General features: G+C 38.4%; 1 protein-coding gene across 1 annotated transcript; it reads right to left on the reverse strand.

Annotated features, from left to right (window-relative positions):
• Window positions 1-701: 701 nt before the first annotated feature.
• Window positions 702-25495, reverse strand: ICOS (inducible T cell costimulator). The gene is made up of 5 exons (XM_032753353.2): window positions 25386-25495; window positions 6296-6631; window positions 5478-5584; window positions 4393-4477; window positions 702-2716 (listed from the first exon to the last, which is right to left on the reverse strand). Exons 1-5 carry the CDS (start codon window positions 25441-25443, stop codon window positions 2703-2705), a joined length of 600 nt encoding a protein of 199 aa, XP_032609244.1. The 5' UTR covers window positions 25444-25495; the 3' UTR covers window positions 702-2702.

The raw sequence follows: 25495 nt of genomic DNA on the forward strand, positions 1-25495 counted from the left end.
TATCCCCTGTGACCTGCACGTATACATCTAGACGGCCAGTTTCTGCCTTAACTGATGACATTATCTTGTGAAATTCCTTCTCCTGGTTCATCCTGGCTCAAAATCTCCCCTACTGAGCACCTTGTGAACCCCACTCCGCCCGCCAGAGAACAACCCCCCTTTGACTGTAATTTTCCTTTACCTACCCAAATCCTATAAAACGGCCCCACCCCTATCTCCCTTCGCTGACTCTCTTTTCGGACTCAGCCCACCTGCACCCAGGTGAAATAAACAGTTTTATTGCTCACACAAAGCCTGTTTGGTGGTCTCTTCACACAGACGCGCATGAAACATATCAACTAAATGCACAGGGCTAATGTTGAAGGCGCTCTGAGGATTGGATGGTAGCAACGTATCAATGTTAATTTTCTGAAGGCTAGACTATAGTTAGGAAGGACAGTGTTCTTGTTTGCAAAAAAATACCATTCAGAGGTGATAGGACATTAGATCAGAAACTTACTCAGGAAAAGAACAGTCCTTTTGCTGTGCTTCCAACTGTTTTATAAGTTTGTGGCTATTTCAAAATTTAAAAAAAAAAAGAAAATAAAGAAAGCAACTGTTCCAAGCAATATAACTATCTTCAAGTACAATGTCAAATTTGTACATGCTAGTTAAGGTAATCAATTCCCTGCCCCCCACCCCAAGAAAAACACAGTGAGGTATTTTCAGTTGCTGAATATCAAATATTTATTCTTTCCCTTCTTACTACTGCTAAAATCTCTTTGATAAGTGGCTCCTCTTAAAACCGGATTTGATTTCACAGAAATTTTGTCCTTTAATAATTCATCTTGAGGTGTCCCATGCTGAGGATGAGGATGTGTTGAGGCACAGCTTGGGCAACAAGGCCAGGTGGGCCACCATGAAGGTTCTCCTCCCCGTACCCCACCCCACACACAGAAACCTGCAAACAACTCAGGGAACACCTGTGCAAAGCCAGCCAGGTTGTCCAAGTCAGCTGAAAACAGAACACCATACTAGATTCAAATTACAAGTTCAGTACTGTACTGTACACATCCAGCATTACACATGCTTAAGATAATATAAGTATGCATAATGACACATCGGGTCTCACTTGTAAACTATAAGCATGCAACTACAAAATGTTAAACTACAACATAATCCCAATTTACCTAAAGTTACAAATGTTGTTGCATAGACATTGGCTGCTTCAGAAGCCTTGGGCATGCAGGCAGGAAGTAGAGAAAATATTCCAGCTAAGAATAATCACATTCCATATATTTAGGAATCTTTCTAGCCAAGTCATATTCTAAACAAGGCTATCTCAAAGGGCCAGGGCCAATTTCCAGGCTTTGTGGTTTTTAGGAGAGGGAATTGTGCCCTGACACATATGTGCTCTTCACAGATCCTGGAATTATGAATGCAGGTAGACCCACTGTGATTCCCAGGGTGACTTCAGCCTCTGGGAGCAAGAATACCTAGTGACCCCTGGCTCAGGGGAGTCTCTCAACCCTGGAATTCCACCCAGGTCTGGAGGGCTGCTCCAGGCTGATGGGGACCATTTTAACCTGTCAAGCCCAGAGGCACCATGGGTATAGTCTGACAGCAACCTACAGTAACTGCAGCTTTCAGGCTAAATGAATATTCTGCTCTACCCCGGGAGAATGCTTGCCCATTAAAGATGATTTTGTTTGCAATTTTAATATGATCTACAAAAAGAGCTAAACTTGTAATTAATAGCACCATGAAAACACAGATAATGGTAGAAAATAGGATAATAAAATAAATTTGTTTTCAATTCCGGGCAATGTTTCCTACCACTAACATGAACACAGTAAACCATTTTAACTGAATTTGAGAAAAGAACATGTCTGTCTGGAGCAAAAATATTCTTGTAGGGAGAATATAGGCAAATATATTCATTATGAATTTTATATACATATGTGTGTATATATGTATGCATAGATATATAAAACTATTGAGCAGCAGAGGAAAGAATGTAAGACATAGCTCTCTATTGAGAGTGGCTGGTTGGGCTGTCAAGCAGTCATGTAGAAGTATTTTTAAAAAGAAAATTGAGGGCACAAGAAAGCATCTAAAGTCTTGGTAAAATGGTCAACTGGGGTTCAGCAATTGAAGGAGAGTACTGCATATGTACTAATGTACAGTTCACATCAACATCTCAGAAATAAAATAGCTCCAGCTTTGAAGCATCTCCCTTGACTGATTAAAAGAGGAATTCTCATCCTTACAGAAAGAAGAGGTAATATGATAGTGAAATGCGGACAGATGCTGGTCCTTGGCTGCTCATTTGCTTTGCAGATTCAGTACCACTGGCATCTTTAAAACACTTTTTTCTGTAAATGTGTTTGTTTTGCTGGCTGGTGCACTGCTAGGAGCAGATGTGGAGACAGGGATTCCACTCCCAGTGAGGTCTATTTGTTGAGCACACAGGAGCTGGGCTTTCTCTAAAGCTGGTTGCAAGAGGGTGTTTGTTTTGAGAGGACTCAGCAGTACCAAGGCAGTCTGTTAAAATCCCCATTGACTGATACAGTCACTCGTCCAGATTGAACAAAACACCAGCAGAAGATGTATGTAGTTAAATCAAATCAGACTCTCCATGGTCCAGGAAATAAGAGAATCTTGCACTTCAAGTTGTGGAAAACTGGTCAACGTGGTTCATGCCTGGGTGCCAGAGTTCCAGATTATAGGGTCACATCTGTAACAAAAATTTAGCATAAATTCTCTAAATGCTCTCCATGTGCCAGTTCCCTACAAGATGCTTTCCCCTTTCCATTGCCTTTCATACACACACACACACACACACACACACCATGCAAACTCATCTTTATGCTTCAAGACCCAGCACCAGTTCCCCATTTCCAGAGAAGTTTAACTCTTGACTCCTATAACAGACATTATCTAAACTCATCACTTGGAAACTGTCCACCTCTGATTTCAGCTGCTTCTGGGGTGGAAAGTTCTGCATGGGATGACTGTTCTAGCACAACAGCCCCACTGCATTTCACTGCTTTTCCGCCTCCAGACTTTCTCTGAAGATTCATCCCAAGTAGGCTCATCCCAAGTAGAGGCACAGCTCAGGGATGAGGGAAAGCTAATGCCCTCCGCAGGCAACCCCAAATCAGTGAGGATGGAGCCAGTGGTTGCCATCCTTCAGGAGAATAATTCTGGGAGGCATCTGTGCACTTCTCAGAGGTCCAATGAAGTCAGGCCTCTGTGGCCTGGAGCTGAGACCTCGATAATAATGCGCCCTTCATTTGCTTCTCCTTGTTCGCTGTCTCACTCTCCCTGCCCCCTCACTCCTTCTTCCTGGGATCACCTCCCAAATAAACTACTTGCACCCAAGTCCTTATCTCAGGTTCTGCTTGTGGGAATCCAAACAGACAGAACACATTAAGCAAAGAGATTGAGAGATCATATATTTTTTCAACAGCAAAGTAATGAAACATAAGCTCTTTGCAAGTGTCAAAGCTATGATATTAACTGTCTAGGGAACCAAAAGGGCCACTGAACACTTTGAGCATCAATTTCTGTCACCTAAAAAACGAAATGTGAACTCAAGGATCCTTTTTAGCTCTCATCCCATGCTATAATTCCATGACAACGCAAGCTATGTGTGTCCCCTTTAGACAGTCTGTAGCCACTGAGGGGTGGCAAAATGCAGTGGTTTCTGTCTCATTACACATCGCACATCATTCAAACCTCAAGGGCATAAGACATGAATTTTCCACAATGGAAGCTTCAAACTTTCTGGGTGCTCCTCAAACTTGGCAACTTTCAGTTTTCTAACTCTTAACAGAGAAGATCAAATTTCCAAGTTACTGAGACTTCTAAAGCCATCCAAGTTCTCTAAACTTGCACACTCTTTACATCAAAATAACCAAATATCTTCATCAATTTCTCCTTCTTCCCTCTAGCAGCATCAGCACAGATCTCTCTTCCTAATCTCAGTCCAAAATTAGCATATATCTGTCCAAATTCCCCAGAGTGCCTCACTCAGTAACTCACACTTAACTGACGCTCAATAAATGCTCATCGAATGACTAAATGAACCCTTCAACAAAAAACATTTAGAATCATCCCAACTTTTGAAACATCAATTGGAAAATTGCCTTGATACAATGGTGGCTTATGAACTGTTTGTGAGTTTAGTTTCAATAGTGGCTTACAAACCTATTGCTTGTTTGTTTTCAATATACTGCAGAAAATATAAATCTAGTTAAAGTGAGAAATCCAGATTTTCACAGAAAATACTAGACTTAGGCCTTGGAGATGTTTTCCTTTCCTTTAAAATTTAAAAAAATAAATAAATAACATTCCAGTCTTACTGTCAAGAAACCTCTTCCCTACCCAAACCACCAAATGGAGTCATACCTGTGAGTCTAGATTTTTTGGCTGTGTTCACTGCTCTCATGAACATGTATTCACCATTAGGGTCGTGCATACTGGATGAATACTTCTGAAAGAAAAAGCCAGAAACCTGCTTGGTCATCTTTTCTTCTCCATCTCTTTGTTTTTCGACTGTTTTCTATTCTTTGTTGAAGTGGTATGTGACAAAAACATGATAATGTGACTTAGGTTCCTGGCTTTAGGCTAAGTAGAGCTTTCTACTGAACTTTTTTCCTCATTTTTGCCTTTATTGTTTCTTTCCCAATAGACTTAGACCATGGGCCCCATCTCATTTTCTTCCTTCTTTATGTCTCTTTTCAAATTCCAGTCTTCCACAGATATACACTGGCCAATGACCACACCGTGGATATACTTGAGTACTAGCATACTCGCGTAATAAGCAGAGTGTTGTCAGTTCTTTGATTGAGAACCTGTAATGCAAGAGACCCAAAAGAATATCCCCCAGCAGAGGGAGACTTTTGTTGTTGTCATTGTTGTTTATCTTTCTAAATAGCTCCTCAGTGGTTTTCTTTAAAAGCAAGGAGTCTAATAACCTACCATGTAAAGAAGTTGTCAATTTCCTCCTCAGCTACAATTGACACCTTAGAAGGCTTTCTTGCTGACTGTTTTTAACTTACCAGCTAAGCAAAACTTATAACTAATAGTTTCATCTCTGCCCTGCCTCTCAGGAACCTTAGATTCAAATTTGCAGCCCACGCATAATAATTTTTTAAAAATCAGAGTCATCTATTTTTATGTTTTAACCTTCCTCCTGACCTTTAGTCTTCTCTTGGCCTCAATTTCCTCATCTAGTTTAAACAATAATAATAATAATGTAACTCTCTGTAAGCCATCAAGTCAAGTCCTCTTTGGAATGTGTGGGCTATAAAACAAATAAATAAACTTCTGTTCCAAGTGATTAGTTTAATTAGTACCTATGTCTTAGGAGGAAGGAATTGTCTCCCTGTTGGTCAAACTAATCTGACAAGAGCCATGTGTACTTTTGATGAGGAAATAATCACTGATGTACATCAGTAAAGCAGATACAAGGAAAGACAGAAATAGCTTACCTTTTTTGTAAGCCAACAAATAAGTACACATCCAAAAATGCAGACTACAACAAAGGCTGCACATCCTATGGGTAACCAGAACTTCAGTTGGCAACAAAGTTGTGATTCTGGATTCGAAAAAAAGGTATGTTAATGAAAAATTCTGAGAATCAAATCTCCTCTTTCAGTGCTGAACCACAAGTTCTTTTACCAAATTTTAAAAAGCTATTTAATCAAATGAAGCTTTTCTTTATTATAGTCATGAAATCCAGTAAGTGGGCAAGTTATTAGACTAACATCATCTCAGTATTATGGCAAGGATCCAGGAACTAAAACTTAAAAGGTTATGCATATAATGTATTTACAAATGTGGTTAATAGAAAGGGCTTTTCTGCCCATATTTTTATAAAAGAGGTAGTAGTAAAAGTAATATTATAAAACTATGATTTTCAATCATCATACTTCATTCCACAAACACAGTGCAAAACCAAACCTTAAATCTTAGGTGAATAGAGATAATACCCATTATTAAGCCATGAGTTTAAGTATTTGTCTTAATGTTTTTCCTGATTTTTAATAGCATATGTGTTTAAAACGCAATATGATCTATTTCTGACTTAGCAGTCTATGGGATTACATTGCATACTGCTTAACAATACTAATTATGATTAATAGTAAATCATCACCTGTATATCTTCATTATAAATGATTGCCATCAACTGCATCTAAGTAAACTTCAACACAAAAGATATTTATTTGTCTAATTGTTTTCATTAGTGAGAAAAGTTGTCCAAACATATATATACTCTTAAGTTTGGAAAATGAAAGCAATGTCTTACCATAAATATGCAAATATCCTCCCGTAAGAGTTACTTTAAAAGGAGGAGGATCAAAAATTGATAGGTTGCAGAAGTAATAGTTGGCATGAGAACGGTCCAAGTTGTATAGAAAAAAAGAGACACTGTTGTTGGATAACTGAGAATGGCAGAATTTCAGACTCTTAATGGACACTGTGTTTCCACTTCCTTTTGTCTTAGTGAGATCGCAGAGTATTTGCCCCCCTTTCAGCAACTGCATTTTAAATTGCTGGACAATGTCAGGATATTTGCATAAAATTTGTACACCTCCGTTGTGAAATATAAACATCTCATAATTGGCAGAACCATTGATTTCTCCTGCATAAAAAGAAAAAAACAAAGCAAAAGTGATATTTTATAATGTTGCGCTAATAATTATATTTTAACATAAAAGTAATTTATTCTATGCATAAAGTCATCTCTGTTACACCAGAATAAAACAGCTTCACATTCTCCCTCCACCCCTCAAGGAAGAACATAAGATAAAACTATGTCCTAGAGAAAAAAAAATCCTAACCAGAAACTTGCTTGTCATATGTGAATACAGAATATACTAAATATTACATAATATATTTACATAGTATGTATGAATCAAACAGATATGGTCTCTGTCCTTTGGTAGCTTTCATATTGGAGGCAGATGGTAAAGGAATAAATATGTAGTAATGAAATATAATTTGTGATAGGAATGGAGTACTATTTAAATAAAGGTGGTAGGGTCAGGTAGGTTATAATTTTGATTATAGAATCAGAAAATGCCGCCTTAAGGAAGTGAGTTTTAAAACTGGAATTAAAGGATTAGTAGCACTTAGCTAAACAGAGAGATATGGAAAAAGTTGAAGTTCAGGAAAAACTTCATTTATTAGTAGGTATGTCTTGGGGAGAAGGAATTGTCTACCTGTTGCTCAAACTACTCTGACAAGAACCACATGTACTTCTGATGAGTAAATAATCACTGTTGTACATCAGTAAAGCAGATACAAGGAAAGACAGAAATTGCTCACTTTGTAAAAGTACAAAGTAGTTTAAAAATGAATAATTGTATATATACGTTATACATGTATATATATTACATATTATATATTAAAATATATGTATTATATGTATATTACAATATATAGAGACTCTGTGTGTATATATATACAAACAATTGTATACATATACATACATGTATACACACACACATTATGTCCTCCTGCTAGAGAGCAAAAGAACAGGCTAATCATTTTCAAATGGCAGAAATGTATTTTCTCCAAACCTCATCCACTGAGAACTGAATCAAGACCTGATAATAAAGATAAAGCCCCAGATTTTTGTTTACTTTTTCTCTCTCTTTCTTTTCTTTTCTTTCCTTAGAAAAGGTTTTACTCTGTTTCCCAGGCTACAGTGCAGTGGCATGATCCTAGCTCATTGTAGACTCCACTTCCTAGGCTCAAGGGACCCTCCTGCCTCAGCATCCCAAGAAGCTGGGAATACAGGCACACACCACCATATCTGGCTAATTTTGAAAAAGAAATTTTGTAGAGACAGGTCTTGCTATGTTGCCCAGGCTGGTCCTGAACTCCTGGCCTCAAGCAATCCTCCTGCCTCAGCCTCTTAAAGTGCTGGGATTACAGACGTGAACCACCATGCCCAGCCCCACTTTTTCATTTTCTGAAATAAATGTATGCTTATAGGAAGCCAAGGTTGTTTTTGCAAGCTACATGGGAATCACAGAAGGAAAAAACTGAAATCATCTTGGCCTGGTGGTTGCGGATTCTGAGTTATTAGACTATAAATTCAAACTGCTCATTGCTTTCTCTTTCTTTTTGTTTTATTTCCCTTTTTAATATGACAAATTTTCATGCTGAAATTGTTTCGGAAAATTATTAGCATGCTGGTTTTTTCCTAAGTTTTGAAATCTTGGTCTTTGTTTTTGAGAAAACTATGTAAGTGTGAAAAATTTTAAGGAAAAAAATTACCTAGTTCTACAGTGAAATAGAAATACTATTCGTATATTTTTGCTCCTTATCTTGCAAAAACATACTTATCATTTATAGCAAACATGTTATTTTCTGTTCTGCTATTGTTATTTTATGTCATAAACATTTCATTTTTTACATAGTCATCATAATTATCGTTTTTAATGACTATATTATTGGCCAAAATGTTAATCTATCATAATTTGTTAAAACTAAAATACTAATGTTGGATATTGGGATTATTTTCAGCGTTTTGCTTTTATGTAAATATTTTGACATTTGGTCAAAATGTTTATAAGTTATAATACTATGTATTGCCATTTTGCTTTCTGAAATTTGTAACAGGATTAGCATTATGCAGGAGGGGCTATTTGTCACACCTCTACTTACACTAGTTGCCTTAATTTTATTTAAGATTCACAATTACTTATTTTCTTAATATCCCTAGGCTTCAATTTATATTTCCCCTATATATCTTCAATTTGGGTGATTTGATTGTGAAAATAAGCACAAGTGTTCTAGTCTTCAGTTATAGCAGTCCCTATTATTCAAACTAATTCTCACACCAAAACAACCAAAAATGTTGAACAAATGTCCAAAAATATTATTAAAAGCATTAAAGAGTGGGACACAAAGGAGGAGAAATTACCAGGCTAAATTTGAAGAGAGAACCAGAACCTCGAGAGACAGGCAAAGCTTGGAAGCTGCTTTTACTCTGAAAGCATTGCTGTTCTTTCAAATTCAAACTTTTGTTTTTATGTCTCGACTCCCAGAATCTGCAGAGTGAGGGATCTAGCAGAAAACCCTCTCCCCAATAAATTGAGATCCCAAAGAGTTACATTCTTGGAGCACAAGTAAACCAGAAATAAACACAGACCTCATTCAGATTAGATGGTCCAAAAAAATCTTCTGGACTTCAATGGTCTAGAAAACCTCAATCCTTGAATTTTCTTTAAGGAGATTTGCATTATTATTACCCTTCAGCTTTTGAAAGTAAAAATGCAAACTATTACAAGAAGAAAAGGTTTACATCTTAGGCCTCAAAAACTTTCCTACAAATAATATTCACATTCAATGGCAAACACATCATAAAAATAATGAGGCATACAAGAAAACAAGGGAACAACAGAAACAACAAACCGCAAAAACAAACTCATGATTTATATATTTGAATTCTCAGATCCCCAAAATAAAGTAATTAAGCTTATTATGTTTAAGCAAATAAGAGAAAAACTTGTAATAATATCTGTAGTACACAGGAAAACTTAAGTCAACTAATTTGAAAAAGAACCTACAAGAATCGGCCAAAAAAATGCACTAACTGAGATTTAAAACTCAATAGATAAGTTTAATATATATTAGAGTTAAAGAGAAAATTGGTGAACCAGCAGATAGCTTGGAAAAATTAGTTAGAACCCAGTCACACTCTACAGATTCAAGAATCCCAACAATTCACAAGCATATTTTTTAAAAGTATGCACACCTAGATGTATCTTAGTGAAAATCCTAAAAGCAGCCAGAGAAAAGAGACTGATTACCTTCCAAGGAGCAACTATTAGACTGTTTCAGCATCAACGATAAGAGCCCTGATATGGTGGAATTATAACGTATACCTCCAATGTGCTAAAAGAAACATCTGTCAACATAGAACACATTGTCTAGAAAGATGGTGAAGGTATATGTAATTTGAAGCTTTTCTAAGTGAAGTATACATGTTGTGATTTCTTCCATAATTACTAAAAAATAGAAATAGCTAATATAATCTGAATTAGTATCACAAAATTCAGCCTAATGTTTTGTCTAAAGAGGGAGAAAGAGTTGGAATCAGAAGGAAACAGGGGTGCTGACAATCTTGTATTTCTTGACCTGTGGTGATTATGAGGGTGAGGTAGTATACTTTAGCATTATTCATTAAATTATACATTTTTTTTCACTTTTCTATATGTATGTTTTGTTTTATAATAACAAGTATGTTTAAAAGCATACAGAAGGAAAATAATACTTGCTTCGTTTTAAAAACTAGAGGGAACAATATAAACAAGAGGCAAAGAAAAAAAAACTGTTGGCATGAGAACAGGTGCAGTCTACATTAGATTAAAACGTAGGGTATTTTGCTTGGAGCCTTATTTGTCTGACAGTAAAACATGTTGCCCCACTGTTGCTTTGATGCGTATGTCTCTACCGTCTGCTGCAGAAGATAAAATCAGTGGACGGGTTCTCGGTTCCTTTAGAAATGTTCACAAAAAATTTCCCAGAGACTTTAGAATGGCAGCAAGTAAACCACAAAGATCTTGGAGCCAAAGCGTCTACGGTCACTATGTATACACAGACATAGACGCATTGTCTTCTACTTCCGAAGATGATTTTGTCAGCAGATTTTTCCCCCATTGTGCCCGCACTGTGGCAAACACACGAGGGCATGAATGGTTGGCAGTGCCGTGTGGTGGAAGTGCATTGCAGTGGATCCCAAGGAAACCAGAGGCAAATTCTGGCTCTGCCACTAGCAAGGCTCTGTGGCTAGGGTACTCCTGTGGAATTCAGCCTCCTCATCCGTGAAATGAGGAAGTGAAACAACAACATCTTAATGTTATTTCTAACACTTGCTTTCTCTGGATTCAGGATCAGAATATATCCAGATAAGACTGCAAACAACTGAGAGAGCTAATTCTTTGCTGTTGGGTAAGTCCTCCAAAGGGAGGTTCCTGTTAACCACTTTCTGTCTCAATATCATAACGGGCTATTCCAGAAAGTCAGAATAAATTAAAATAAAGGAGACTATCTTTCTTGCCCACAAAAGTATTTAGGTAGGACTAGGAATGCTGTGCCTCAATTTTTCTTGACTGGCATGTTGAGAGTGTGTGCCACTGACATCAGCTGAAGATTTCAAAGTGTCATTTCTATTGGACACTCTTTTTTTTTTTTTTTTGAGACAGAGTCTTGTTCTGTCGCCAGCAGGCTGGAGTGCAGTGGTGCAATCTTAGCTCACTGCAACCTCTGCCTCCTAGGTTCAAGCAATTCTCCTGCCTCAGCTTCCCAAGTAGCTGGGACTACAGTCACGCGCCACCACGCCCAGCTAATTTTTGTATTTTTAGTACAGACGGGGTTTCACCGTGTTGGCCAGGATGGTCTCGATCTCTTGACCTCATGATCGGCCTGCCTTGGCCTCCCAAAGTGCTGGGATTACAGGCGTGAGCCACTGCGCCTGGCCTGGACACTTTTAATTATTCATTTTATTATTTTTAACTTAAAAACTACCTGGACAGCCTATTTATTATGAAATGTAGTGATCAGAAGGCTGACTTAGGTTTCCACATATCCAGTGTTTAAACTTTCCATCTGGAAAACCACTTGGCAGCTCTAAGTCTGCAGTTTGGATGTTTTTAACTATAGCATTTAATTAATTACTTCATAACTATTTTGGCAGATATAGAACAGATATGCTTGCTATAGCTTGAATGTTTGTCCCCCTATGACTGACACTCATATTGAAAATTAATCCCCAGTGTAATAGAATTGGGAGGTGGGGCCTTTAAGAGATGATTGGCAGAACCCTCATGAATAGCTTAATCCAATTCATGGGTTAACAGATTATAGGTTATCACAGGAGTGGGTTAATTATCATGAGAGTTAGTATGTTATAAACAGCCAGATTGGCTGTCTCTCAAGAACCTCCTCATCATGTAATCCTCTGTATTGTCTTGGGCCTCTGAAGAGTGTCCCCACCAAGAGAAGGCCCTCACCAGATTTCGCCCCTAGGCCTCAGCCTAGACCTCGGCCCCTAGACCGCTAGACTTAGGCCCCAGCCTCCAGAACTGTAAGAAATACATTTCTTTTCTTTATAAATTACCTAGTCTCCGGTATTCAGTGATAGCAACAGAAAATGGACTGAGACAACGCTCAAATGACAAATTACAAATTCTTCTTAGCCTTTGGTAACATTTGAAAATAGTATTAAAGGAGACTGCCCCTTATAACCATGACTAAAGCATTTAATGGATAGACAATTTAAGGAAGATCTGAATACGTTAGTTTCTTATAACTGCAAAAGCAGCTAGGATCTTTTCTCCATCCTTCTTGGATGTTCTTATCTCCAAGTCTAATACTCAGCCTGGAATGCTGGTATGATAGCATCACTTTTATAGATAGTGTCTTCTCTGATTGGTAGGGTGTCAAATCTATTTGGTCAATTCTGTTGCCATACCAGTAGTTAAAAATTGTCAGTGTTCCCCTTACCAGTCTCTCTCTTCTTGTTCTTTCTTCCTTTCTCTCATGTTTGCCTTTTCTTCCCATACCACCTTTTAATATAAAATCTTCTCCAAAATATCCTCTCTCACAGTATCTTTGATATGCTCCTCATGCTTCCTAACATAACATTTCCATTATCAATAAATTTCATCAACACTGTTCATGTTTCAAGCATCCTATAAATGCCCTCAGCTTTACACCTTTTGTTTCCTGTAACTTGATTCAACCTCTTCTCAGCATCATACACAGTCACACCTGGTGACCTCTTTTGTGTACATACAGACAACTGAAGGCCCAGATTAAATTATTTGCCCGAGGTCACACAGCTTCCTGGGTGCGTGAAAGATTTTTTGGTTCAATCCACAGTCAAAGTGTCACTAGCAACAATCAACAGAAGTATAATAGAAACAGGCAACCACAGGAAGCTAGACAGTGGTCACTAACAACTGAGTCTTACAGGACCACTGCTAAAAATCTGTGTGCAGGAAGAACGCCTAATTTCCGGCACCTCTGTTTTATGTCCAACAGAATCTATCGACTTCTCCTCCATCTCAGCTTCAACTGGTCCAAACCATTGTCATCTCTCTCTGGGACTACAAGAGCTTCCTAACTACAAGAGCTTCTGCTTTTACTGTTGCCCATTTACAATCCATTCTCCACAGAGAAACCAGAATGACCTTCTTAGGTACATAATCCAATAGAGTCATTGTTCCGCTTATAAAACCTCCAGGGGCTTCTCATTTCACTTACAGTAAAATCTAAGTCCTTACCCTGGTTTCCCATGACTTACATGACCTGTCCTACCTCTCCCCATTTTATACCAGTCACACACTACACCACAGTCACACTGCCCTTCTTTCTGTTCCTCAAACACACAAAGCTGCTTCCCAGGGCTTTTAATTTGTCATTTCTCCACCTAGATCATTCTCTCTGATTTTCACACGGCTGCTTCTTCGTCATCGTTCAAGAGTAATGACACTTCTTCAGTGACCACTGGCCACCCAATCTAAAGAATATATCCAGGTCATTGTCTAGTATGTTAACTGAGATAAAGCATTTATCACTGTCTGAAATTATCTGGTTTATCTGATTGTTTTCTTCTTTATTGTCTGGCTACTCCACTCTAATGTAAGCTTTAAAATCAGGGACCTTGTTGGTCTTATTCACAAATCCATCCCAAGTATCTACAATAATACCTGGTGTGTTGTAAGCTGCAATCAGTATTTATTGGATGGATGAAAGCATGGTTGGATGGGCAAACAAATGAATATGTAGATGGTGACATTTTAAATCTGAGGAAATGGAGCATAGGATTTATAATATAAGAGCCAAAAGGGCTTCTAGAAATGACAAGTTAAACCTTTCATTTTGCATTTTCCATCTGCATTTATCAAATTAAACTAGAGCCAGAAGAGGTGACTATCTTGCCCAGGATTACATAGCTCATAGCTGGGACATGATCCCAGATATAGCTATGCCATGTTGCTTTTCTTCTGGAAACAAGTACATGAAGATACACAATCATGCGTACAAGACACTACCCCAACTGAGACGTCATGTTCTAATAGAAATTATCTGTCTGAGCTTTAAAGAAAAACTTTCTTTACCTACAAATATCCACTGGGCTCATAAATACTTATTTAGACAGTTGATGATTCTCTTGGGTCTTATATATCTATGGAGGGCAGGACAACTTTGTTCCATCCAAGTGAGCAACAAACAAACAAGTTGCTCACTTGGATGTCCCAAAGCACAGCCATTACATTTGCCCAATATATGGCCAGGACAAGAACCCCTGGACCAATGGTTGTTCTAATACACCAAGATGTTTTATAAACACAGCATGTTAGTGATTTGTGACATAAACATCATCCTGTATCTTTTGGCACTTAATATGTTCCTAAAAACACAAAAAGGAATGTGTGGTCTTGGATCCTGGTGATGAGTCTTAAAATCTGAATATCAAACATGAGGTTTTGTTTTGCTACCATATCTGTTTACTTTTTATTGGAAACCCTAGATTATAATCAGTCTAGAGAACAGGTACTATATTTTCTTCATCACATAGAGTACTGTGTCTAACAGGGCATATTCTTCCCAATAGAGGCTCAAGTCTGTTAACTGCTGCTAACAATAATTTTTATAGGCCAGGCACGGTGGCTCATGCCTGTAATCCAGCACTTTGGGAGGCCAAGCCAGGAGGATCACGAGGTCAAGAGATTGAGACCATCCTGGCCAACATGGTGAAACTCTGTCTCTACTAAAAATACAAAAATTAGCCGGGCGTGGTGGCGTGCGCCTGTAGTCCCAGCTACTCAGGAGGCTGAGGCAGGAGAATCGCTTGAACCTGGGAGTCGGAGGTTGCAGTGAGCCGAGATCACACCACTGCACTCCAGCCTGGCAACAAGCAAGACTCCATCTCAAAAAATAATAATAATAATAATTTTTATAATATTACTGTTGATATCAATAGACTAATATTTCCAAGAGTGAAATAAAAATCTTTATATTAAGTGATCTCTTTAGGTTTTCAAAATTTATAAAGCACAAGAACATTTTCTTCTTCTTTTGGGAGACTATTAAGAAAATTTCTGAAGAAAAGGTCATTCACCTGAGAATTGCACTATAGTGCAGATGAGTTCATTTGCAAGTTGATGCTTTTAATATCTGAACTACTTCATTTCTCCAGTATAAGACACTCTTGCCCAGACCCATCCTGCTGGGACTCTGCAAGCAGTTGTATTGTTCCTGGTTGAAAATTCTCTGGAGGAAACATTTAAAGAACCCACTCAGTGCAGAGCGTGTGAGATATCAGAAGTGTAATTTTATTTTCTTTAACTCAGACTTCTAACCACAAACCTCCACAAAGGTCTCAGAGTGATGGAAAGATAAGATCTCCTGAGTTGGTAATCATTGATAGTGCTTATTAAACACATTTTCTGTAATCAAACAATGATAAGTATTAGCTTAGCACAGCACATGAATGTGACACAAGAGGCAAAAGTCTAAAAATTGCAATGTTTATATTAGGTTTTAGTTATATTTGATGTTTTACTAAGAAATTCTGGCATTTAAAAAAAAAGTACTTCCTACCACTTTTCTCACCTTTCATGAAAGCAATGTCATGTCTTACGAGTCTACTAGCTAAAACCTTTAGAACCCTGGTTAGTAGATTTTTATATATGCATCATTTTCAAACTTACATTGCTATTCAAAGGCACCCATAATCTAAAGAAGTGATTCAGGCAAGGAAGGGAGGGAGGATAGACAAGATAAACTCAATCTAATCTAAATGCCTAATATTTGGAGAAAAAAAAAAAGCAAAAAAAAAAAAAATGGGAAGAAGAAAAGTGAGGAGAAAAAGCCAAAAGAGTGCTCATGAACACACACACAATGTGTGCATTGTTTTACTCTCCAAGGAACTCCACATGGGGTACAAAACAACCCTTTGGTTCTCTAAGTGTGTATAATAAGAAAAATGAAAGATTGATTTTCTCCTAGTTAAAATTTATTTCTTCATGAAAAATGAAAAAATCCCAGTGGTATTATAAAACTTCGTAGCAATATTTACAAAGTAATTAATTTGCAAACAAATTATTTTGTTAGTTACTTCATTGCCTTTGATTTGAAACTATTGTACTAGGGAAATCATATGAGATTAAATGAACCCAACTCTCTTCCACAGAGTGGGAGGGAGAGAGGATTTTATCCACACCTCTAAATACCCACATTGCTTGTCATTGCTCAGCTACTGGGCACATGGACAGGGTGTTCACTGCCTGAACTCATTTGCACCTATGGCTCCAGCTCTCATGTCTACCCCCAGGAGCCCACATTTTCTCTCCAGCCCAAACTTCTAGTTCCTTGTTTCCAAATTCCTTTCGACATCACTATCTGAAAGTACCCTAACACATCAAGTGTAACCTTTCCAAACTGAGCTCAGTACAGTCATGCGCTGCATAAATGACATGTCGGTCAATGATGGACTGTATATGGGGTGGCGGTCCCATAAGATTATAATACAGAAATTTTTAATGTCCCTTTTATGTGTTTAGTTACACAAATATTTACCATTGTGCTACCATGGGCTGCAGTATTCAGTACAGTAACATGCTATACAGGTTTGTAGCCTAAAAGCAATACGCTACTCCACATAGCCTAGGTAGTGCGGTAGGCTCTACCATCTAGTAGACACCATTGTGTCAGTACGCTCGATGATGTTCACACAACAAAATCACTAAGGACACATTTCTCAGAATGTATTCCCATTGTCAAGTGGCACATGACTGTATTCATTCACCAAACCCAAACCCTGTCTTTTCAGGGAGTCACTAGTCTGACCCTAGGAACCTCAGAGTCTTCCTCATTTCTTCCTCTCTCTGATTTTCATCATCCAATTGGTCACCAAGTCCAGTTGACTCTAGCTCATGAATATCTCTTAAATTCAATTATTTTTCTCCATTCCCATTGCCAATCCACAGCTTTTTCATGTCTTCCCTTATCTGTGGAAGCATCCTCTTGACTGGCCTTCTCAATACTGATCTCTCTCTTCCCCATCCCTCCTCCATGCTGCTCCCAAAATTATGTTTCAGAAAAGCACTTCACTCCCCAGTTTAAAAGTCTCTATTAGTGTTCTATTGCTTATAAGGTATTTTAAAATATATATATCTGGCTTGACCCAAAATGCTTTCACAATCTCATAGGCCATCTATTGAAGCCACACTGAACTTTTTGGCCATTTCTTTCACACTTCTGTTCTTTACTACTAGAATATGCTTCACACTTCATTATTTCTGTTACCATAAACTAAAACATCTGATTACCCCTTAATCTGAGAAGAAATTCTCATTCATTCTTCAAGAACCCGTTTAAATGTCAACTTCTCTCTTGAGATATTTCCAAGACCACCAGACAAAGACTCTTATTTCTATGCTCCCAATAATACTTTGTTTAGGCCAGTATATTTTAGTGCATAGCATCTTGGATCATCATTATTTTTGTCTGTCTTCCTCATTTAACCATGAGCTCCACAAAGATAAGGACTGCATTACAGTTGCCTAAATAATCCCAGGACCTTGAACATAGTGGAAGCTCAATCATATTAAATAAAAGAATTAATATTAATAGAAGAATACAAAGGCTAAGCATGTTTGGTAAATATCTTTGTAATGGACCAAGAAGAGGAGCAGGAAAAGTAGAGCAAGGGATCCTATTTACTGAAGATTGGGAGATACTTATTTCCCAGTCAAAAAGAAAAGACTCATGGGAAAGGGAGACCCTCCTCTCCCAAACACATACTCTGACTGGAGAAGCTGAAGTTCTGTTTGTGGAGAAGTTTCTGACTTTATCTGGAGGTGAGTCAAGTTAGAGAGCCAAACGGAGCAAAATACAAGGGTAGAGGAAGCTGCAGAAAGGCTCTAGGAGCTCAACCAATCCCCAAGCAGCCCATTCCTGCCAGGCACCACAGGGATCCATCTGGAGGGTGGCCAGAGGAGCAGGGTATAAAACTCCACAGGGAGAAGGAATTCTCTAGCAGAACTTTGTAACTATTTGAACAGGGCAAGAAGTCTCCTGGCCTGAACTGCGGGGAGGCAGTGAATCCAGCATGCAGACTTCACATGCAGGGGAAGAACTAAAGCCCTTTTCTTTCACAGCTGGGAGGCAGAAAGCCTTGTGCAAGTTTTCAAGCCAGTCTCGCCCTCGGCCTGGAAACAGACTTGGGGCTGTTTGAGGAGGCCTGGTGAAAGTGAGACCAGCCCTTCGGTTTGCATGGGATCTGGATGAGGCCGGTGACTGCCAGTTTTCCCCCACTTCCCTGACAACCTGCATGACTCAGCAGAGGCAGCCATAATCCTCCTAGGTACACAACTCCAGTGACCTGGGAATCTAACCCACATCCCCCACAGCAGCCACAGCAAGACCTGACCAAGGAGAGTCTGAGCTCAGACATGTCTAGCCCTGCCCCCACCTGATGGTCCTTCCCTACCCACCCTGGTTAGCAAAAGACAAAGGGCATATAATCTTGGGAGTTCTAGGGCCCCACCCACCACCAGACCCTCTCTATACTATTACAGCTCATGCTTTCTGGAAAGCACCACCTCATGGCAGGAGGCCAACTGGCACAAAAATAGAGCATTAAACCACCAAAGCTAAAGGCCCTCATGGAGTCCATTGCACCCTTTGCCACCTCCACCAGAACAGGCACTGGTATCCATGGCTGAGAGACCCATAGACGGTTCACATCACAGGAATCTGTGCAGACAACCCCCAGTACCAGCCCGGAGCTGGGTAGACTCGCTAGGTGGCTAGGCCCAGAAGAGAGACAACAATCACTGCAGTTTGGCTCACTGGAAGCCACATACATAGGAAAAGAGGGAGAGTATGACATCAAGGAAACACTCCATGGGACAAAAAAAAATCTGAAGAACAGCCTTCAGCCCTAGACCTTCCCTCTGACAGTGCCTACCCAAATGAGAAGGAACCAGAAAACCAACTCTGGTAATACGACAAAACAAGGCTCTTCGACACCCCCAAAAAATCACACTAGTTCACCAGCAATGGATCCAAACCAAGAAGAAATTCTTCATTTACCTGAAAAAGAATTCAGGAGGTTAGTTATTAAGCTAATCAGGGAGGGACCAGAGAAAGGTGAAGCCCAATGCAAGGAAATCCAAAAAATGATACAAGAAGTGAAGGGAGAAATATTCAAGGAAATAGCTTAAAGAAAAAACAATAAAAAATTCAGGAAACTTTGGACACACTTTTAGAAATGTGAAATGCTCTGGAAAGTCTCAGCAATAGAATTGAACAACTAGAAGAAAGAAATTCAGAGCTTGAAGACAATGTCTTTGAATTAACCCAGTCCAACAAAAACAAAGAAAAAAGAATAAGATAATTTGACACCAGGGTCCACACACTTACTTAATCTCTTCACCTAATAATCTAGTCCAACCCCCTCATTGTACAGAAACTAAAGTATCAGAGCTAAAGAGATTTGCTGAGAAATGAAAAAACAAAAAGAAGCTTTTAACATTAAGGTAGATATGAAAATGAATTTCAGGTATTTATTTTCCTTCTAGGTATATTGGATATATTATCACCCCTAATACTTAAAGTAGTATTCACATTGGTGGCCACATATGTGTTCTGTGATTGAAAGGGTTATTATATATCAAAAAATTATTTTAAAGTGACTTAGATATGAAATTACATTGTACATAACACACTCATTTCCCTAGACATTTTCATTCATCAGCCATCATGTATTAAGCTGGGCTGTCATTGTACCTGGGTTCTTCTCTGATGAAGTCTAAATTCTTAATGATTTTCCCATCACTTATCTGCCTGTAGAAATGTACAGAAATGGATTCCCATATAGAAGAAACTTTCATCGTAATTAAATAAGTGCAAATAGGCACATCTATGAGATTTTTGCATTAGTCCTAGATAGTGCAAAGTAAACAGAACTTTAATTGTGAGTGCAGTAGAGAGCTTGTTGTTATTGTTGTTTTTGCATGTACAGATTCTTTGATGCAAAGTCCTAGGAGAACACAAACACGGGCTGTAAAAAAAATCTATTTATCAAATTCAAAAAAGTTACCTTTAAATGATCATTAATTGCTTATTGAAAGTGCTGTGTCTGTGTCAACATGGCTCAAATAAACAGATCCTAACAGCACTCATGGTCAACTGGATGGAAACTCCTGAGTCTATCACCCTATTTGGGGACAACCTGTTTCTTTTTTTTTCTTCAAGCAAAGTAGATACAAGCATCATTATGTTATACATGAACCAGAAGGAAGTTCATATCCCCAGTTTCTAACTCTATATCTAACTTGCAAATCTTTACCTGTTTTGGTCAACCTTACAGGCCAAACTACTGAAAAAAAAAATCATTTTTTGACTAACACTTTCAATTTGTGTGACATATACCCTACATACTTAAGTTCCACTTTCCAAAATATAATTGTGAATTTTTATAAGAAGATTTCAAATGCCACATTTCTTTTTTCACTTTGAATGACCAAAAAGTGCCATTTAACAGACCTAGTTTATTAGAACAGCAGTAGTACTGAGATGCCATTTACAGAGAAATTGTGACCTTTTCTTCAGTTATTGCAAGCTACAAATGATTTTAAAATACATTTTTAAAAATATGCAAAGCCCAGTGAGTCATTTTGCATATAAAACTCTATATTCTTAGAGTAGGGAAGCAGTATATGTTGTAGATTTTGCTGTTTACAACTGTGAATACTGGGATGAATTTTTTTAAGCCAAATAATGCTATGAATCCTACAGTGAGTAAAGATAAGAATTTCAGTCCCCCCTACATGCCTGCATTTTGTCTCTACCAAGAAATGGGAATATGCTACTGGTAACTTAAAACTGAAATATCCATTTCATCTGAAGGAGTTGTGGTTAACAAGCAACAGCAAGTTGTGAAAGCCATTTTGTTCACAAATGATGAAAAAATAAGGGACTCAAGATCTTACATAAGAATAAGAGACATTTCTAGAAAGAGTGGGGAAAAACAGCATAAGGTATGATTAAACAAATACTAGGAAAAAATGACTGAAATGAAGAATAAAGCTTGAGTCTAGAGATTGAAAACTTTCACCCAGTCTTAAAAAAAAAAAAAAATTAATAGAAGGGCCAGGTGCGGTGGCTCACTCCTGTAATCCCAGCACTTTGGGAGGCAGAGGCGGAGGTGGGCGGATCACGAGATCAGGAGATTGAGACCATCCTGGCTAACACGGTGAAAACCCGTCTCTACTAAAAATACAAAAAAAGTAGCCAGGCGTGGTGGCGGGCCCCCGTAGTCTCAACTACTTGGGAGGCTGAGGCAGGAGAATCACTTCAACCTGGGAGGTGGAGGTTGCAGTGAGCTGAGATTGCGCCACTGCACTCCAGCCTGGGTGACAGAGTGAGACTCTGCCTCAAAAAAAAAAATTAATAGAAACACACAGAAAGAGAAACAGAGGGAGAGAGTTACACATATCCTGGAAGAATTCCTGAATTCCCATACTGAAGTAAATAGCTTTCAAGATTACGAAATTCTAGAGTTTTTTGGTTTTTTTTTTTACAAAGGAATGAGAATTAGACTACCATCAAACTCTTCACCCACAACCCTAGAAGCCAGCAGACAGTGGAGGAATATCTGCAACCACTAAGAAGAAAGGCTGCCATCCAGGACTCCTATTCCTAGGAAAGATATCAGTCACTCATCAAGGTAAAAGGAAGACACCCTTACCTCTGCTGGAATTCAGAGAGTTGGGGATATTTAACGAAAATAAGAGAAGTCTTCTGATCATTAGGTTAGAACAGAGATCACAAGACAGGAGCAGATGTCCAGAATGATGTTGTCACTGAACGTATGTGATGTAAGTGTTAAGAAAGGATTCTTGAAACAGAAGAGAAATACTATAAGAGGAAACCTAGCAATTATCTGCAACTATAAGTTTTAAATTATTTCCACAAAACCCACGTATGGAGCAGGGTGCACAGTCTGGGGGCAGTGTGAGAGTGGGAAAGGAAGAACATTGTTAAGTTCTCATATCAGCGCAGCGGGTGGGGACTAGGCACATCAGACAAAGGCATTTTCATTATTTTCATACAATGATAAACAAGTAGACATTCAATTAAGATTCTCTGAACATGATAATTACTTAGTAAACTAAGAACTGTAGTCGACCTTCCAAATTAACCAGAGGCAAAGAGGAGAGTCAAAAGAAATTTCATCACACCAACAAAAATAAAAGAGAAAAAGAGGATAAAACAAAGAAAAGTAAGTAGTAAATAAACATAGAAATAAAATCAAGTAGAGGCTTATGCTGACTGGGAACGGCCTGAATTCATCTATCAAAAGAAAAAATTGACAACTGGGATTTTTGTTAAATCTAACAAGAACACTCTGGAAGGGGGTGCTGCCAAGAGATGACATTTACTCAGTCGTGGAGAGGCTGAGAGGGGTTCCAAGGTCAGCCATCTTCACAGACTTCTTTCAGACGCTGGAGACACTGAGGGGCTCTTTTCCCGAGTGGAATTCAGGAATCACTAATGGAATGCCTCAGTGACAAAGGAAGGCTCAAAGTGGCCTTGAGGTCTATCCTCTCAGCTTCCTCACGGAACACATCATAATACATGCACGTTTATTAGACACCCTCTGTCATCAGCCCTTCCCACTCTGGTGTATTATCCACACTGCTTTTAAAGTAGTCTTTCTAAAACCAGAATTCATCCCATCACTCATATGGTCCCTGTTGCCTATAAGGTCTACAAAGAGGGTCTTCAAAATGTAGTTAGACATTCACATTTTTCCTAGATATTTTTATAATTAAAAGCGTCCTATTGTTCCAAATTCATTAAAAAAAAAAAAACAAGACTTTGTTAAATTCTACATTAAGATCCATCAAAGACTGGAAATCGCCAAGATTCCCATCCTTCTTAATTCACAACCAAATAACAAAGGTGATCAGGATCATTGAGATTTATGTTCCTTTAGATTTATGTTACACCTCCACTACTTCAACACAGTTTAGAAAGAACGTAGATGTTGGAGTCACATTAGAGTTCTAATTTTGGTTCTGCCACCAATTACTGTGTAACAAATCACTTAGCCTTTCCTGGTTGGAAGTTCTTCGAACACTGACTAAAGATAAGAATGCCTACATCTTCATGGCATGGGAAAGCCTATGTAAATTGGGAGGATTGAAAATATGACAGAGGACAAGCAAGTGCTTAGTTTACTTGAGTTTGGCTCTTTTTGTTTACAATGGCAGTTTCTGGATACATGCATTGTGGAGATATTTTAAATAGGATCATTGCTAGCAGATTTATCGTTACCATTTAGCCACTCGTGCCTCGGGTTTGCCACATGCCAAACAGCATGCCACATTGCATGGTTTTCTTTATAATGAGAGTGAACATTGGTTGTATTCATTTAGAATCTACGATGAATATTATTCCATAATACAAATTATTCATCAGCTTAATCTGGAAACTTAAAATAATCCTACCTAAGGCTGGATCTCACCTTCCACAGAATTGACACCAATGCTACTTTAATTCTGCTGAGCATAATACCACAACCAGAACTGCCCAAATTGGTTTGGCCTAGTTGAATGATTTTTATCAATACAAACAAACCCTTCCACGAATGGTACCAGTGTTCTTGGAAGAATATCCAAAATCTTGAACATAGACCATATGGTCTGAATGGTCTGGCCTCTGCTTTCCTTTCCAGCCTCATCTTGGACCAACTTGGACCAGTTGGTCATCTTGGACCAAGCTCAGCCTCTTCCCTCTTTGTGCTCAGGCACATCTGTCTGCTTTCTTCTAGTTCCCTAACCTTACCTCATTCCTTCCTGCCACAGGCTCTTTGCACTTGTTCCTTCCATGGTATGGAATGTTCTTCCCTACCTTCATACCATTCTCCCCATTGATTGCTACTTGTCCTTGAAATCTCCACTCAAGTGCCACTTGCACAGGAAAGACTTCAATGAACCCTTCTCCTCAGCTACACCTCCACACCTACCCAATCTAGTCAAGCTCCTTGTTACATTCCCTCATATAATTGAGTTTTGCCTGTAATTATCATTAATCAATGGGATTATTTGATTAATATATCTCTCTCTACCATGCAGTTACCTTCTGAAGAACAGGGGCTGACCTGGTTTTGCTCATCCTTGTACATACACCATCTGGCACAGTACCTGCTACCAGGCAGGTGCGCAATGCTACATGAGTAAATGGATGAATGAAGAATGAATATGAATTCCAAAGCTGCTCATGTCATTTATGCCGCTAAAGGACTTCATGAGATTCTAGAAAAGGCATAAACCAGCAAGTAGCCCAAAACTGTCTTTGTGCTCATTCTACATTCCTCAGTCCTCTTAACAGCACTTAACTCACTTTGAGCCAGCACAAGATGAAATATTTGATCAATTTGATTTCATTTTTTTAAATTTTTTGTAAGAACAGTGAAGTCTATTTTTTTACCACTGAAAAAACGTATCCCTAGATAGGATCACACCTACTAAAAGTTCTGCCTTCACTTTTAGTTTATTTGATTATGTAAGTTATTTAATATTACTTAACTTTCCTTTTTTCAACCTCAAGAATAGGGTTCAGTGTGAAGGAGAAAACAAAAGTAGTACAAATTATATACAGTAAAAAGCAACAGAAACATATGTATTAACTTACATTGTATGTAACATTATTTAAATTGTCCATATAGAGTCTGCTATATGCCATTCAAGAGAAGGAATCAGGGACTCCAGAATGATTTTTTTGTAAGGTCTACAGGGGCTAGGAAGTATTTTTACGTTATCCTTTCCTCCTTGGCTTTTTAGGGTGAACTCTGATACTTAGTGTCAATAAAAACTCTATGGTGCCCTGGACATTTCAGATAACAGATCATCCAGGTAAGATTAAAATCAAAATCCTTCTTTTCAAAGCCTTCCCATTTTATTTTCTACCACAGAAAGAATTCCCAGTTCAAATGCCAGAGCTATTTAATTTTCATTCTGTTGACACAAGTCATTTTGCCTTTCATCTTTCTCTAAGAACAGTAAGCCACTCTGCTATTTTATCCACTGACAGGTAACTCCAAGCAGGTAATTTAAAAATTTAATGGTCTGATGAAACATTTTTTTCATCTCAAGACACAGTATCAAAGGCAGCAATGCAAACTCAATGCCATCCACAGTGACATGAGTGACATGGTGCCCTTGGCCATATCCTGAAACTATTCCTACTTTCAAAAACCAAAACCACTTTCTTTTGGGTGCATAGTTTTCCTACCTTTGCTTTTTCTTAATGTTTACTTGAATTATAACTGAATAAGAAATATTCAATACACCACTTACCTGTTAAAACTTTAATGTGCAAGCAGAAGAGAAAGAAATACCAGAGGCCTGACTTCATGTTTGCCAGAAACAGTTAACAGTCCTCGCGTTCAGTGTTCAAAGCTGGCAGT

The sequence above is a fragment of the Hylobates moloch genome, unplaced genomic scaffold, assembly GCF_009828535.3.
Source record: "Hylobates moloch isolate HMO894 unplaced genomic scaffold, HMol_V3 SCAFFOLD_1, whole genome shotgun sequence".
NCBI lineage: Eukaryota > Metazoa > Chordata > Mammalia > Primates > Hylobatidae > Hylobates > Hylobates moloch.

Coding starts and splice junctions, on each gene's coding strand:
- ICOS (XM_032753353.2), bottom strand. CDS start 25,443: ATGAAGTCAGGCCTCTGGTATTTCTTTCTCTTCTGCTTGCACATTAAA. Junction 6,632..25,385: donor GCACATTAAAGTTTTAACAG/GTAAGTGGTGTA, acceptor CTTTTTATGCAG/GAGAAATCAATGGTTCTGCC. Junction 5,585..6,295: donor AGGATATTTGCATATTTATG/GTAAGACATTGC, acceptor TTTCGAATCCAG/AATCACAACTTTGTTGCCAA.